At 38.8% G+C, this 18384-nt stretch overlaps 1 protein-coding gene across 1 annotated transcript in view; it reads left to right on the plus strand.

Annotated features, from left to right (window-relative positions):
* Positions 1-253: 253 nt before the first annotated feature.
* The window catches only part of LOC141141285 (kinesin-like protein KIF28P), a 94331-nt gene continuing 76200 nt past the window's right edge, over positions 254-18384 (plus strand). The window contains 5 exon segments of the mRNA XM_073628959.1: positions 254-307; positions 5903-6094; positions 7683-7889; positions 11318-11353; positions 13212-13436. Coding sequence (XP_073485060.1) covers positions 254-307; positions 5903-6094; positions 7683-7889; positions 11318-11353; positions 13212-13436 — 714 coding nt within the window.

The following is an 18384-nucleotide window of genomic DNA, read 5'->3' on the forward strand; positions in this document are numbered from 1 at the left end:
AATAACTGTAATTATAGACTTGAATATAAAAGGATTATCCAAGAGTAGATATATTTTTTTGAAAGAGTAAAAGTGCTGTAATGTGAGACATTCATTGGATACCACAGATTAAATGAATGGATCATTAAATAATTCAGAAGGAATCCTAGACAAGCGACATAAAGGCGTTCACTGATGGTGTTTTAAATGCACATTGACCTATGAGATATTTACTGTTCCTATTTCAGCTGTTGTAAGTTGAATTTTTTTAGGTATGCCAAACTGTGACAGTGTGAAAGTTGCTGTACGTGTAAGGCCCTTCAGTAAGGTAAGATTTCTCCTTTGTTTTATCTTCCTTTACTGCTCTGAAAATCTTCTTTTCTGCCTGATTTGACATGCAGTGAAAATATTTCCAAGTATTGGAATAAAAGTAATATTGTATTTTTGAAGTATTGCCCTAAATTATAATTTCCGTAGTGTTTTCAGGTACTCCCATAAGTATAATATTTGCAATATGTGATTTGACAATGATTAATTATAAATTAGTGTTATTATAGAGAGAATGTCGTCCTTAAAATAACAAAAACAACTAGAAGGATATCTATGTATCATTTCCCTTCTTAAATATTTAATTATCAGACAACCATGGAGGACACTGAAACAAAAAAAAAAGCGAATAACTATTCAATCCTAAAGTTTTTATAAGGCAAGATATATTTCAGGCTGGAGTAAGTCAATTAGTACATGATGGGATCTGTTGCCATGTTCAAAACAGCCTATAAGAATTATTTTATATAACTTGAATATCTTTCTAGATGGTATGGATGGAACCAGGTGTGGAGTACTGTAGATAGGGAGAGATGGTGGTGCTGCACACCCCGAATTGTACAATATGGGAAAAATCCCACAGGGGGGTTTTAAGCAGCAGGGTTAATAAATTAGTAAGGAGTAGGTGGGTCTAGAAAAATAAGTTCTTTATTCGAAACTTGGAATACAATATTTTCATGATAGTTAAAATATGAGCTCTGGTGGAGACATGCCCATACCAAATACAAGGATTGCAAACACAAAAATTATACACAACATTGCATAATGTTTGCTGTAGTCAGGCATTGTTATACATCAGACATTATGCAATGTTGTGTATAATTTTTGTGTTTGCAATCCTTGTATTTGGTATGGGCATGTCCCCACCAGAGCTCATATTTTAACTATCATGAAAATATTGTAGTCCAATTTTCTAATAAAGAACTTATTTTTCTAAACCCACCTACTCCTTACTAACTTATTTACCCTGCTGCTTAAAACCCCCCCTGGGGGATTTTTCCCATGCTGTAGAGTTTAACCACCTCAACTCCGGAAGGTTTTACCCCCTTCATGACCAGGGCATTTCTCAGCAGTGTGCTACCTTAACTGGTCATGCAACGCTGTACTCAAACTAAATTTATATCATTTTTTTCACACAAATTGAGCTTTCTTTTGGTGATATTTGATCACCACTGAGTTTTTTATTTTTTTATTTATAAATGAAAAAAGACTGAAAATTTCCATTTTCTAAAAAAAAGGACAGTGTAAAAATAGGAAATAAAAAGGAAAATAAATAATAAAAAAAATGAAAGCACCCCATCCCTCCGAGCTCACGAGCAGAAACGAACACATATTCAAGTTGTGCCCACATATGTAAACGCTGTTTAAACCACACATGTGAGGTATCGCTGCGAACGTTAGAGCAAGAGAAATAATTCTAGCACTCGACCTCCTCTGCAACTCTAAACAGGTAACCTATAAAAAATTTTAAATCGTCGCCTATGGAGATTTTTTAGTACCGTAGTTCGTCGCTATTCCACGAGTGTGCGCAATTTTAAAGCGTGACATGTTGGGTATTAATTTACTCGGGGTAACATCATCTTTCACAATATACAAAAAAATTGGGCTAACTTTACTGTTTTTTCATTCAAAAAGGTGTATTTTTCTCAAGAAAATTGCATTTGTAAGACCGCTGTGCAAATACAATGTGATATAAAGTATTTCAACAATCTCCATTTTGTTCTCTATGGTATCTGCTAAAAATATATATATAATGTTTGGGGGTTCTAAGTAATTTTCTACCTTTTTTTTACCTTTTTACATATCAAATAAAAAAAAAATCAAATATCTTCATAAATTTAGGCCTAAATGTATTCTGCTACATGTCTTTGGTAAAAAAAAAATTTCCCCACTTTTTTAAAGGATAAGTTCACCTTTTGTAACATGTAACATGTTACATCTGTATTCAGGGTGTAACATGTTACAAATCCACCAGCCCCCAAACCTCCCGCCTTCCGATGTGACAGGCACTGGGCGATCTTCTTCCCCGGCTCTCTGTCACATTTTGTAAAGAACGTGGCCATGCGGGGCTCCGCCCCCGCCCACGTCACTCATTCACAGAGTTCTGTGAATGGAAAACTACAAGGTCCAGCAGCCTTTGCAGCTGTCAACTTGTAGTTCTCAATGAACTACCATGGCACTGTTGAGCACTGTGGTAGTTCATTGATGCTTCCTGTTAGTGTGTAGCTGCTTGGCCATATGATATACGGCCAAACAGCTTACACATAGATAGGATAAATTGTAGCGCTAAAAACACACATATATTAATAGTGGGTAAAGTTCAAGGTGCATATAGACATAACGTCCCAAGTAACAAGGGGAATATGTAATCCAAGTAGGACAACAGTCCGCAGTGAGATTAAATAATCTGTGTGTGGATCCTGTCTGCTTCCCAACCGTCAACTTGTATATCATCAACCTTAGCGAATAGATGGAATACGCTTACCAGAGAGGTCGGATTCTACTGCCATGAGCATAGAATCAATGGAGCTTGATGCCACCCTGGGCAAAGTGGTGAGATGTTGGAGGCAAGGGTAGAGCCTCTACAGGGCCGGGACGTCCCCTCTATGTCCACCGAAGCAGAGCCAAAGATGGATTTCAAAAGGCAAAAGTGGTTTCTCAGTTATAAAAGGCACTTCCAACCAGCCAACAAGCATTCTGTCACATAAAAGGAGATGACCGTGGGTGACGTAGCTCCCTTTTGCTTGCGTATCGTCCCAGGGAGAAGCACTTCATCAGCATATGAACTTATCCTTTAAACGCTATCAAATTAATAAGAGTCCGGAAACTTTTTGAAGACCCCTCATATATTGGAATTTTTATTCGTGGAGTGCAATAGTGCAGCAGGCAATCTGACACTAACTGACGCTGAACTGACTAACTGATACCGACATCGCCAGTGATGCTAATACAGTGATCAGTGATAATAATATACACTGTATTAATGACACTGTCTGAGAAGGGGTTAACATCTAGGGCGATCAAGGGGTTAAATGTGTGCCTAACAATGTGTAATGTGTGCCACTTTTTACTAAAGATCTCTCTCTCTCTGTTTCTTATCCCTGCTCTACACGGATGAGAAACAGATTGTTCCCTCTATACAGAGCCCTGTGTTGATTGTCAACATAGGGCTCTGGGCTGTGATTGGACACAGCCGATCAGCAGGTCCCAGCCATGAATCATTGGCCGGGACCTGTTGACAGGCTCCAGCTGTGCACCCTAAACCCGTAAACAGGCAGCAACGTACCAGTACGTCACTTTGGCTGTACGGGCCGCCTATCTACAATACATTGCGGGTGGTCCTTAGTGGTTAAACTCTTTGTGGTAGGCAGAAATTGAGGAATTATGGCATAGTATCTAAGACTTTTAAATAGACAGGGGGTAATTTAGCCCACTAGACTCCAACTGCAACTAAAATGTCTCTTTTGAGTAGACAGATTTAACGTTTGTGACTTCCCTAGACTTTAGAGCAGGGGTCTCCAAACTTTCTAAACAAAAGGCCAGTTTACTGTCCTTGAGGCTTCATGGGGTCCATACTGTGGCCAGTGGGATTAAAAAGTGCCAGTCATTGGTTTTAGTGAAGGAATAATGACCTATTGTTGCTATCAGTGGGCGAATGTTGGTATTCAGGGTAGGATTGGTGCCCTATCATTGGTGTCAGTGGATGGTACAGTGCCCCAAGGGCCAGGTAAAGGCAAGCAAAGGGCCACATCCAGCCTATGGGCCGCAGTTTGGAGACGGCTGCTTTAGAGTTTCGCAGAATATGTTGATGCTACATAAAGAGCAGTAATAAGATCTTTTTGCTTTTTTGAGTGCAGCTTCCAGGGTTCAGTTCCTTTTTAGCTTCCAGAAATGTTTAAGTTATTTGCTCATTGGCATCAGTCTCTGACTAAATAAATATATCTCTTTATTCAACAACATGAAAAGAGCAGGTCTATGAACTGCCAATTTACATAAGAATGTATGGGTGATAGGTATCAAATTTTTTGCAAAATTGGCACTTTTTGGTCCTCTGCAGAACGCCAAAATAAATATGGCATTCCACAGTCTGCATATTTTTGTTATCTACAAATAAGACACACAGCAGCCACACAGTTAGGTTTGGTGGTGTAACCTTATCTGTCTCTTAATTTGAACAGTTGCTTCTTCAGCCAAGGCGCAACTATAAGCTAATTTCTACTTACTACATGGCTTTACTTCACCGAAAGACCACAATTTGCCTGTATTAAACCTCAGTGGCAGAGGGATATACCACACTGGGCAGAGAATGCCTGGCAGGATATATTAGACTCCTATATGACCTTTATCCTCCTCTAGAGACAAAGTAATCCAGATAAAATACCACCACCATATTTCTTATATGTCATACGCATAAAGGGGGCAAATTGTTTAAAATGATGTGAACAGCCATCGCCTGCCAGATTCTCTCAGTTGTAACACGGTTAACCCTTGGAAGAAGAGTCAGTACCCTGTTCTGTACTGTCAACAATGTTATTGCTTGATTATCTCCCTGCATGGAGAACTTTACTATCTACATGACCTGATCAATAGCTTGTGATGGCTCTTGTATCATGTAATAACATACTTGAATTAGAAAATGGGCAAACTGCCTTCTCTTTTATGCTCCAAATATTTAATCAACGCAGGTAGCTTCTTTCATGATTTTGGACTGCAAACTACACAGGCATTTTGGTCAGAATTCACAGACAATCTCTTAAATTTACCCAATATTTGTAATCCAGCTAGATATGTATTAGGTTATTTGGAAGAATCTGATGTGCCTAATTGCACTAAACTTCTTCTGCATTAATTTTTTTTATGCAAATAAATCCCCTGATCCTCCAAAACAAACTCATTGGTAAAGGCTTATCAATCAAGTCATTCTTTTATTTAAACTGACCTACGAGGCACACGGGTTATCCATATAAATTTGACAAATTATGTTCTCCCTGGCTTAAAATGCAATCTATCATATCCATTGAATGATCCCCCTTTGTGATACTGTATTTAATATATGAGGTAAAATATTATCATGTATAAGGGTTTATATGACAGTAAGGAGTGAGACAGGAGCTATTATAAAAAAAAAATGCTAACTTTATTAGTCTCAGTGAAAACAATACAGTAAACTTTTTTTTCTGTTTGTGTGATTCACAATGGTGCTTGGTATGTATAGACTGACATATGACTATTTTTCTGTATTTCCTATTACTTACTATTATTGTGACCTATTATTGAACTGTAATGCTGCCTAAACACAAGTAGATACTTGCTGTTGTCCTAGTCTTATGTGTACTGCTTTCTACTTTTAAAATAAAATCTATTTCTCAAAAAAATAAAGAATGTATGGATGGCCAAGCGGCAGATCCCCACCCAAATCCAACACTCAGATGGCTACACTTGATATAGCATTAATCTATATAGAGGTCCCCCCTTGGAACTGATCATGAATGTTTTCTACATTAGCTATCTCCACACCTATAGTCCTCAGGGATAGAGCTACCCATCTAGAGCTAGCTAAAGTCTTGATTTTATCTAATTTCTGTTTTTGCTTCAGAGAGAAAAGGATGCTGGAAGTAAATGTGTAATTTCCATGAAAGCCAACTGCACTACCATACGTGACCCAAGAAATCTTGGCCATGAAAAGACTTTTAGGTTTGACCTTGCATATTGGTCTCACAGTGGGTTCTTGAGGAACACAGATGGCACGCTAGTTCCAAATGGTCCAGACAGCAGATATGCCGACCAGGTAGATTTATTTTAATAGGCTTTACTGTAAAAACAAAAGCACCAAATAAAATTGGAATCATTATAATTTTTTTTTTACTGAAAATTAACTCCCACTCAGTGATTTCTAAAATAGTGTATGACTTCACTAATTGAATAAACACAACAAGAGATGCAATGTTAATGTAAAATGTGATGCCTACTCCTATCTGTGTTATACCCTACATTGAAGAAATTGGTCTTTCCTATGCACTATTGTATACAGTGCCTTGAAAAAGTATTCATACCCCTTGAAATTTTCCACATTTTGTCATGTTACAACCAAAAATGTAACAGTATTTTATTAGGATTTTATGTGATAGACCAACACAAAGTGGCACATAATTGTGAAGTGGAAAAAAATGATAAATGGTTTTCAAAATTTTTTACAAATAAATATCTGAAAAGTGTGGAGTGCATTTGTATTCAGCGCCCCTGAGTCAATACTTTGTAGAACCACCTTTCCTAGCAATTACAGCTTTAAGTCTTTTTGGGTATGTCTCTACCAGCTTTGCACATCTAATGAGTGACATTTTTGCCTATTCTTCTTTGCAAAATAGCTCAAGGTCTGTCAGATTGGATGGAGAGCTTCTGTAAACAACAATTTCCGAATCTTGCCACAGATTTTCAACTGGATTTAGGTCTGGACTTTGCCCTGTATTTGGCTCCATCCATCTTCCCATCAACTCTGACTAGCATCCCCATAACATGATGCTGCCACCCACCACCATGTTTCACAGTGGGGATGGTGTGTTCAGGGTGATGTGCAGTGTTCGTTTTCTGCTTCACATAGCGTTTACCATGGACCTCTTGGCTGCTTCTCTGATTAATGCTCTCCTGGCCTGGCCTGTGAATTTAGGTGAACAGGCATGTCTTGGTAGGTTTGCAGTTGTGGAATACTCTTTCCATTTTCTGATGATTGATTGAACAATGCTTGGCAAGATGTTCAAAGCTTGGGATATTTTTTTATAGCCTAACCCTGCTTTAAACTTCTCAACAACTTTATCCCTGACCTGTCTGGTGTGTTCCTTGACCTTTATGATGCTGTTTGTTCACTAAGGTTTTCTAACAAACCTCTGAGGGTTTCACAGAACAGCTGTATTTGTAATGAGATTAAATTACACACAGGTCTATTTACTAATTAGGTGACTTCTGAAGGCATGTGGTTCCACAAGATTTTAGTTAGGGGTATCAGAGTAAAGGGGGCTGAATACAAATGCACGTCATACTTTTTAGATATTTATTTGTAAATTTGAAAACCATTTATCATGTTCCTTCCACTTTACAATTATGCGCCACTTTGTGTTGGTCTATCACATAAAATCCCAATAAAATACATTTACGTTTTTGGTTGTAACATGACAAAATGTGGAAAATTTCAAGGGGTATGAATACTTTTTTAAGGCACTCTATGTACAGTATACAATGTGAATATATATTGATATCAGTATACGTGTAAAAATATCATTCGTATTGCATAAGTTGTCTGTGTAAAATGACAGTGGCATGGTCAAATAAAAAATACTTTTCTGAATTAAGGTTTCTGAAATGTAATTATTCTCCTTTCCTAGAAAACTGTATTCTGTGATCTTGGCCAGAGTGTATTAGATAATGCCTTGCAAGGCTACAATGCCACGCTGCTTGCCTATGGGCAAACTGGTTCTGGGAAAAGCTACTCCATGATTGGCTATGGAGCAAATCGAGGCATCATTCCGGTCGTCTGTGAGGAGTTGTTCAGAGCAATTGAAAGTAACCAAGACAGTAACAGATGTTATCAGGTCAGTAACCTCAACATGGACAGACATAATGCAAAAAAAAAGGCAATGGACAAGTTCCTCTTTAAAAATGGCTTTTCATCAGTGAAAATATGAATAATAGGATATTGCAAAGTGACTCTGTCATAAGGTAAGTATAGGAAGCCGTCAATGCTGGCCTACTGATGAAAATGTTAGTTATCTGGGCCTCTTCAACTTTAAGGGTAATTCCATTAAAAAAGGTAAATGTTACCTTTCAACACCCTCTCCACTCCCCCACTCCCTGCTGCGTTTATTTACTATTTAGCAAGTTCAAAGGTGAAGTATGGCTAAAATTCTTTTGACCATACTTTTCCTGTGGATCACAAAAGTGCACGTAGTTCTGCACTCCTGTGACACAGATTCAGCCAACAGCAGGCTAAAGCTAAGGCTGATATCACAGGCGGGCAGGCTTTTAAATGAGTGGAATACTTTTATACAATGTATTTGGTTTAATAAAATGTTACACTTAGTTTACTTCTTTTTGGTGGTCTGATGTTGTGGTGTTCCTGGAGTGATTAAAAGATGATAGGATGATATTTAAGAAGATCTACCGAGGAATGGTGTGATTGATTTGGAGGTGCATAAGGCCAATCCCACAGCGCCTATTGACTTTTATTAATTAAGAAGTCACTGGACTGGCGGTGAGTGTGCATTTTTTATGTTGGTGGTGGTGTGAGTTGATTCACTACTGGAAGAACATCTGTCAAAGTACAAAACATTATTTTCACCTGGTGTGGGGATTATTACACACAGTTTTTGCACATTATATTTTACAGTACATTTTAACAACATTTATCAAGTCTTTAAATGTACTGGGAATTTTCAAACATTTGTACGAATGTTCATTTGAAAATCTACTATTGGTAGGATAGGTAGGACAGGTTAAATGTCATCGTGATTCAATTACTTGAGTTACTCAATTAATTCAGTTACTTCAGACATTTTGATTTCTTCATGTAACTGCTTCCATGATAACACAGGCCTAAATTAGATCAACAACTTCAAGCATAATATCTTGGTTGACTGCTATGTGGTCTTGGACCTGGCTGCTATGGGGTAAAGGAGGGCCCAGTATGGAAAAGTTTGTGTGGGAGGAAGGTGTCCAATTCAATTTGAAAAATCATTAGTGGTTTAGTGGCTAATACTGACCTACATGGCTGTGCAAGTAAGTTTGATGTTACTATCTCAATCTTTCTCAATGCCCTCATGGAGACATCACAGGTTACATGGTTTGGGTTTGTGCAGACCATCCAGGACAGAGAAAAAACAAACGCGGTCCAAGGTGCTAATCCCAGCTCATCACCGTGGGCAAGATCAAGAAGAGAAGAAAAGATTGATTGCACACTTGGATCCAAAAGATGCTGTCGAAATTTCTTTATTGTCATGAGCCAGACAAAATTGCAATGATGACCAGTTGACGCGAAAAGGACCGTGCTTGTTCACAACAATTGAAATGCTCACAATACAAGCTATTTAAAGGCGTATATTAAGTCAAACACCTAACACAAAACATGTGTAATTAAAGAGCAATCAACACAAAACTTCACCGACATAAAAACATTTCTTAACTACTTACGGACCGCCCGCCGCAGTTTTACGTCGGCTATTTGAAGGAGGATAATGTTGTTTTGGCAGCAGCCAGCTGCCACAACCCCAGTATCCCCTTCTTCAGCGAGCGGTCTGCTACAAGATAAAAGTGGTCTCTGCAGCGGATTCGCTGCAAGATCACTTTTATCAGCGGCAGCAGAGGGGACCCCCCTCCCACCACGCTCCTGTGCCCTCCGCCGCTTACCGGAGCTGTCGACAGCGGCGGAGGCGATCGCGTCCTGTCGCTAGCTGGGTATGAGATGAGTGAGGGGAAGATGACCCCCACCCATCTCCATACAATTGTCAAAATGTCACTTCCGCCCATAGCTCTTAAAGGGCCATTTTTTTTAAATAATTTTTTTAAATGACATTTTTTTTTTTTATTGCATTTTAGTCTAAATATGAGATCTGAGGTCTTTTTGACCCCAGATCTCATATTTAAGAGGTCCTGTCATGCTTTTTTCTATTACCAGGGATGTTTACATTCCTTGTAATAGGAATAAAAGTGACAATTTTTTTTTTTAAATAGGGTAAAAATAAAAAATAAAAGGTAAAATAAATAAGAAAAAAAAAATTTAAACGCATCCCTTCCTATTGAGCTTGCGTGCAGATGCGAGCGCATAAGAAAACGGTGTTCAAACTACACATGTGAGGTATTGCCGCGATTGGTAGAGCGAGAGCAATAATTCCAGCCCTAGACCTCCTCTGTAACTTATAACATGCAACCTGTAGAATTTTTTAAATGTCGCCATAGAGATTTTTAAGGGTAAAAGTTTGTCGCCATTCCACAAGCGGGCGCAATTTTGAAGCGTGACATGTTGGGTATCAATTTACTCGGCGTAACATTATCTTTCACATTATAAAAAAAATAGCTAACTTTACTGTTGTCTTATTTTTTAATTCAAAAATGTGTATTTTTTACAAGACCGCTGCTCAAATACGGTGTGACAGAAAATGTTACAACGACCGACATTTTATTCTCTAGGGTGTTAGAAAAAAATGTATAATGTTTGGGGGTTCTAAGTAATTTTCTAGCAAAAGAAAAATGTTTTTAACTTGTAAACAACAAATCTCAGAAAGAGGCTCTGTCCTTAGGTGGTTAAATGCTAATACATCTAATCATAAAATGGTCAAAACAAAAATAGATAATGTAAACATGTAAGCAAGAAATATATTAAAAACAAAAACGAAAATTAGCGAAAAAAAATGTGTGTATACCAATATAAATCACATATATCACTATATAACAAATTGAGTCTAATTGTGTGATTTAATCCTTATTTTTAAAGACTTCTTCAAAACTGTTCAAGGATAAGAGGAAATAATGAGATACTAAAGCATGATGGAAAGGATGCGCATACACATGAAAATCAGCCATGTTCTCAACACTCAACTAGAGGGCAAAAAAAAAAAAAAATGAAGAACACCCAAAATCACTGGCTTTTCAAAGAAAAAAAAAGGTTAGGTGTTTGATTTGATATACGCCTTTAAATAGCTTGTATTGTGAGCATTTCAATTGTTGTAAATAAGCACGGTTCTTTTCGTGTGAAACGCGTCAACTGATCATCATTGCAATTTTGTCTGGCTCATGACAATAAAGAAATTTCGACAGCATCTTTTGGATCCAAGTGTGCGATCAATCTTTTCTTCTCTTCTTGACAGAGAAAAAGAAGCTTCCATGTGTAGCTCTTATTATTTAGAAATTATAGCAGGAACTTTTTGTAGAATATACCATTATAGGTTTTCTGTTCACTATGTTATATAACACTATCCACTTGTAAACCCAGATAATGTAATAATGGATATTGCCCCTTTTTTTGCAGGTGACATTCAGCATGCTTGAAATATACAATGAACAGGTAAATGTAACTCTCAGTGGTATTTCCTTGAAATGATTTTGGTACAATAACTACTGTTTTTTTCTGTATATACATTGGTGTTGAGCTGTTTAAAAAAATGATATGCATATTGATCTCTGTTGGAGAAGAGGGTTAGATTTCAGATTGACTGATCTCCCCCTCCAATAGAGATCAAGGGACTTAACACTTGGCAGGTTAGAGATACATTTCTAGGAAAGGTAGCTATTTCATTCCTAATACACATTGTTTATCCAGGCCCCAGCAAAATTGGACAAAGCATCAGCACACTTTAGGGCTGTGATGACCTAATCAGGTTTAGCTCCCAAACTGTGAGATTAGATGTAACTTCATATATTGATTTAGGATGGATGTCATGCATGATAATTTGTTCCACATACCACTACCCAGACCCATGCAAAATGTAAGAAAAAATTCTTGATTGATACAACTTCTTTACTATTTAACCCCTAAAATAAAGATACCAATATATGCTTGTTTCATTCTTCCCAACAGTCCTGGATCGGGTGGGACATTCCAGAATTTTGTCCCATGATCCCATGTACAGGGGCTTTGTCCTACATCACCCCATCCATTCATTATGCACTAACCTCTATACATCTGCCATACCTCTGCCCATATTTCCCCACTACGTTCATATCTGTCTTCCCACTTGCCTTATTCTGCCTCCATCAGTCTGCCCACCTTACTGCGTCTTCATCTCTCACTACATTATTTATATTACTATCTGTTTTTCAATCATTTGCATGCCTTTTCCACCCTGGCATCTGGCTGATTCTTGTTCACACATCCCCACTCCTTTCACATCTCCTCTGTCCTTCACTAGACTCGTCCTGACTCTACCACTATCCCTACAACCCTCTGGCATCTTTATGATTGCATTTCCACTTTCGGTGAGCCATTCACAGTATGGTCCCATTGACATTCATGTTATTTGTCATCTTTAATCATGATCCCTCTCCCATCCTCACCTGATTCAAGTATGACACCTTTAGTCTCCTCCAGTTACACTCAAGTTCTCCCTACACCATTATTCTTTTTTTGATTTACCTTGCATTTTAACATCTCATATTCAGGCAGCATACCTTATCATACACTCAAAAGATAAAAGCTGCTTCTCTTTACCTTTAACCTCAATTGAATAGTCTGTGGTCATCTGTATAGTTCTAGCACAGCTGCTCTTAACCTGTGCAATGCCATGCAGCTTGCCTCATGTTTGAACACCGGAATCTGAAGGAACTTCTGACACTGGAATGTGAAGATTTACTACTATAGGCTGTATATACCAGGCAAATGACATAATAACACCATGAAACTGCATGATAAATGCACATCTTATGCAGATGAAAAACACAAAGTGCAGGTAGGAAGGGTTAAAATGCCTTTAAAGTAATTATTAATATGACATTCCCATTTTTACAAACTCTGTTATATATTTTATACTTTTCAATGTAGAGATTTATAGATTAGCCATTAGAAAAATCTTTCACGCGCTTGGTGCTACCAATCTGATTCCTGCTTAAAGCTGACAAAGATTGATTCACCACCAGTTAATGTTTGGTGAATGTCAGATTCTGAATGATCTTACTGTTTTATAAATGTGCCCCTGTAAATTTAACTCTACCTGTCGCCTATTATGTAGCACACACCGATTCTCGTACATGCCTGCTATTATGAACTAGACATGTTGGTCTATAGAAAAAAACTGCATTGACCCACCACATTACCTGGTTACTATAGGCAACAGTAGTAAGAATGACCGTGATCCCTTTACTCCCAGGTATTACTAATTCTGATAATCTGCTCATTAACCAAGTATGTTCACTAATTCATTGATTAGGTTACAGATTTACTGTCAAAAACCAAGAAAGCAGGTGGCCTTAAGGTGCGAGAAGACCAGCATCAAGGGTTTTATGTTGATGGTCTAAAACTGGTGCCTTGTGAAAGCTATGTACAAATTGAAAGGTTGATGGAACAAGGGAAGAAAACAAGAACAACAGCTTCAACCAGCATGAACTCCAGCAGCAGCCGTTCCCATATGGTCATCACCATTTACTTCAAGCAGGTACAGCTCACTTCTGCAGCAAATAATCTGCATGTCTGGTGCAACATATACAAATTACATCAAGACAAAGTAAATATAGTAATGTGATGGGAGGTGGTGGATAAGTTTTGGTTGATCGGGCAAATTTTGGGAATGTATTTTTTTAGTTTCTAGTATACTTTAACTTCTATGAGGTTGTAAAAGGCAGACTTCCTGTAAAGGATAAGCCTTACTCTAGTATCATTTCTCTATTGATTGGTTTAGGGGCAATTGTGTGGGAAAATTAAAGCACCAATCCTTTTCTGTGTGTGGTGTAGAGAGAAGGAAGAGGAATTACAGAATCATTTGAGTAATTCTGTAGACTTATATCTGGGTTGTCAGTGTTTATTGGGGTGAAAACTTCCAATGCAACGAGGGTGTGAAAATCAAAGGATGACTTATTAACTTAATAAGTGTCTGATTTACTATAAAGGGTTATTTTGGAAAAATGGTGCCCATATTGAGCCTGAATTGTAGGGTAAAGGAGATTTATTCAAGGAGGGAATATTTCTTAGCTGTTCATGATATTTAAATGTTTAGAGTACTTATGCTACATATCGGTTTCCCTTGTGGATTGTACTATAATTGGGGTGTTTAACATTTTTATACTAGTATAGATGCATGCTCTCTTGAACAGACTGAGATGAGTGTGTAGGCAGGTGGCCTAATGTATCGTATTGTTTAGTTAGCACTCGCCTTCCCTGAGTGTGTTCACGGGATTTTGCTGGGGTCCAGCTGTTACGGAAATATTTATACCTCATTTACACTGACAGCATGTCCCTCAGATGTTCTCGGGCTGGACTGCCTGTAACCATTTAGCCCACTTCCTTTTATATGCATTCTCCACCAATCAGAAGATGCCACAAATGAAAGAGATGTCTCAAAATTCATGCTCGGACATTGCGACCCCCTCGGTGCCTACCAGTCTATGAATTAATGAACAATCTCCTTTGATCTCCTAGCCCAAACAGTCCCGACCGTAGTATGTTAATGGCCCCTGGTGAGTTGATTACCACCTAGGGGACCTTCCCTGATTCCCATCAGTGTATTGGAAGCATGTTAATGGCCCCCTGAAGAATGAATGCCTTAAAGTCTGCCAATACTCTTTGATCTAATCAACACCTCTAGGGCTTCTCGGGTTCAAATCAAGGTAACTACATTCCTTAAGGTGAGCTTTGTTATATTAAGAAACATATTCCCATATATGAAATATATATAGATACCCACATATACACGTAGATATATATATCTATATATATAGATATATATATATATATCTATATATATACATACATACATACATACACATACACATCCTATGAGGCAAGGCAGTTTAAATTGGAGTCCTTGCAATGGTCCACTTGAATCTCATTGATATAAATATGATATCCAATATTTCCATCACATTTCCCCCTGAAGTTCATTCTTGAACTTATGTCCTCCTTCAATGATCTTGCACCCACCCACAACAGCCCAGAAGCCCCGACCCTTCTCCACCACCACTGCGGCCTCCTCTTCCTTTCTTGAACACGCCGGAACAAAGTAGGCTTAAGATAGCAAAGAAATCCTGGTCCATTGGAGACTTCACATCCAAACCATGAGTGTCTGTATTGCAATGTTTCATCACTCCTCTGCCTTGGAGGAGCGGAACTCCAACATTGATGGCGGGATCCTAGCATATCTAGTCCTGTATCTTTGTAAGACCATGTAATGGTTGCATTGATTGGATCGGACCGCGAGACAGCACTTTTCAGCATGGTGAAGGAAAGTCCAGGAAAGTCTTATTCGTGACACATTTATCTCAAGAAATAACTTGGTGGTCGCTGCTTCTTCAGGTGGAGTCGGGCAGGCCTCCAGACAGTCGTGCATGAATACAAAAAGAGAGGAGAACGTTAGTGTACAGATATTGGAGAAATGCTGGACAGGAGCAGAGTGTTGGCCATTAAGACTAAATACTCATAAAGGGTGTAATGTGGACGAGTAGAGTGGGTTCCCCACAGGGTACAGAGTCTGAGCAACAGCCAGTATCATCCATGGCCCTTGATGGTAGGGATAGACAATACTGTCTGTTATTGCCAGGTCCCTGGGTTCACCACACCTGCTCACGGGGCTCAGGTTAAAGTAGTAGGTAGACTAGGGGAGGTGAAATTACATTAAGACATAAAACTGGATGTTCAGGGATACTTTAGTTAACAATATGGTCAAAATAAGTTTTTTTTTTAACCCAAAATGATATGACTGATGTCTTAGTTACATTATCTTGAGAAGATAGATGATAGAAATCAAAGGAAAAAAACTCAGAGAGCATAATATTAAAGAAGAAAAAGGAATGGAAGAGAGGTGACAAATAGTGGAAATGAGAGAAAAAAAAAAAAAAAAAAAAAAGAACAAAAAATGAAAAAAACTACAGATTGAACGCTGCTCCAACCAAGACTGTGATGCCGCGTACACACGGTCGGACTTTTCGTCTACAAAAGTCCAACGGACGCTGACGGACTAAAGCTGGCTGGTAATCCGATCGTGTGTGGGCTTCTCCGGACTTTCAACGGACTTTTTTAGCCTCAAATCCGACGGACTTTAGATTTGAAACATGCTTCAAATCTTTACGTCGTAAGTACGACGGACCCCGAAATCCGCTCGTCTGTGTGCTAGTCCGACGGACAAAAACCCATGCTAGGGCAGCTATTGGCTACTGGCTATGAACTTCCTTATTTTAGTCCGGTGTACGTCATCACGTACGAATCCGTCGGACTTTTGTGTGGTCGTGTGTAGGCAAGTCCGTTCGTAAGAAAGTCTGCCGCAAGTCCGCCGAAGGTACGTCGGAAGTCTGTCGGACAGGCTGTCGGACTTTTGTAGACGAAAAGTCCGACCGTGTGTACGCGGCATTAAAGAGCCTTGAATCTGTATATATATAAAAAAAATGAATACATTGGTTAAAAAAAACATAATACAAAAAATAAAAAAAACAAAAAAAAACAAAACAAATGTTTTTCTTAAAAAAAAAAAAAAACCTCCTCTCCCATTAACAGTATTTTTGCAGGTCAGGTACACAGATATTAACAACAAAAGGGAGAGAGGAAAAAAATAAATAAAAAATGTAAAAAAATTAAAATAATTAAAGAAAAAATGATTAAAACTTTTGGAATTTAGGTAAACCTGACTGCACTTTATTACTAAAAATTGAAGAGGCTTATCCCTGGAACAAGAAAAATATAGTTCTAGGGTCCTCTCTTACATGTGCAACTTCTTAGTACTGGTCTGGATTGGATCTGGCTTCCTCAGAGATTTGTTTCTGAGTTAGTGGCCTTTCTGTTCCTTGAGAGAAGATACCTTGTTGAGGTACACATTCTCATAGCTTTGGCATTCATTCTCCTGATAGTAACGCACATTATTACCTGCATCAGGAAAAGCAATAAGGCTGCACAGGTTAGGACAACAACAGGGTGGAGCAAAATGTTTAGGAAAGCTGTAGCATTCGGACTATACCCAAATAAACTTTCCCACCAGGAAATCTTAGCGTCTGCGTCTAAAGCGTGGGATACTTGGATCAGTCTATTTTGATCATGGGTGAGTCGTATGGTGGCTTGTTTTTCAGCATCTCTTAGTACATTTAATATTTCATCCTGTTGTCCGAAATCCATCAGCCAAGCTTTTAACTCAGCCCCAAATCCCAGAGGAAGTTTCTGTAAATGTATGGGGGTATCAGGTTGGATATCAAGCCTTTTCTCTGGGGTAATAGGGGTCCGCCCTTGTGTCCCTGCTACATCTATTCCAAGGACAGGGGAAGATGTGCAGTACACTCCCTGAGGTAACGTACCACGCTGAGTACAGTTCAACCCGTAGGCAGAATATAGGGCATCACTGGACGTTTGATACCAGCACCAATACCCTTGGCCCAAGTATTTTATATAAGGTTGGGACATTTCCTCGGCATCCATGAGACATGACCCTTCCCTGTGCCAGCATTGTTGTCTCATGATCCTATCCTGTTTCCCTTGGCATAACACAACCCCTTCCTTTCTCCAGCACCCATCAGTATCAATCATTTGAGGTTGTCCGGACTCATAAACCATCAGATCATGATGGACTCGGGGGTGTAACACGGTAGAGCCCGATAGGATAGTACCCAAATTGACTGTGGTATAAGCACGATGCTCAGTCCCTGCAACGGGAATCAGGGATGAGACTGTGCAAGTCAGGTTTTTACAGCCATGGAATTGAGTCATCCACCAATCCATATGACTCATAGCAAACTTGGATACTACCCTACCTGCTTGTTTTCTCAAATTTAGTGGAAATTGTCCTGCTGAAAAAGAAGCAATCATTACTCTGAGGTCTTGGGACAATTCTGATTGTACCTGGGTGCAAGATAAAGCAAGTTGGATGCTTTCCTGTACTTTGGATAAACCCGCTATCAATCCTGTGAATTTCTGTTTCATTACCTCAGATAGTGAGGCAGTAGCATCGATATGCGCATGTTGTAAATTTTCGAGGATATGATTCACGTCTAGCTGCACCTTGACCCCTTCTCCAACATGTTGTGCCAATCCTCCTAACTTGTTTCTGAGTATTTCTAAATCCATAGTGTTTAGGCTACCCAGGGCAACACCCCCTGCTCCTAAGGCAGTCTCTGTTAGGCCTCTCTTTACTCTAGTGTGGGAATATTCTGAATATCCCGACTGCAGCCACCCCTTCAACATGTATATTTGATTCTTTGTGAAGGCTGCACACCGTTTATCCCACTTATCAACCCGGAAATCAGATAAGGTTATCCTCCAAGTATATAACATAAATTGCGTGTCTGTTAATACCGTCCAGTGAGAAGAGAGTAAAGGGATGACTAGATCTGCTGCCTTCACTATAGGAGCCTTACAGGAGTCTGAACTAATTTTTGCTGGCACAAGAACATCTAACTCATTGGGTACCCGTA

This window comes from Aquarana catesbeiana, linkage group LG04 (assembly GCF_042186555.1).
Source record: "Aquarana catesbeiana isolate 2022-GZ linkage group LG04, ASM4218655v1, whole genome shotgun sequence".
NCBI lineage: Eukaryota > Metazoa > Chordata > Amphibia > Anura > Ranidae > Aquarana > Aquarana catesbeiana.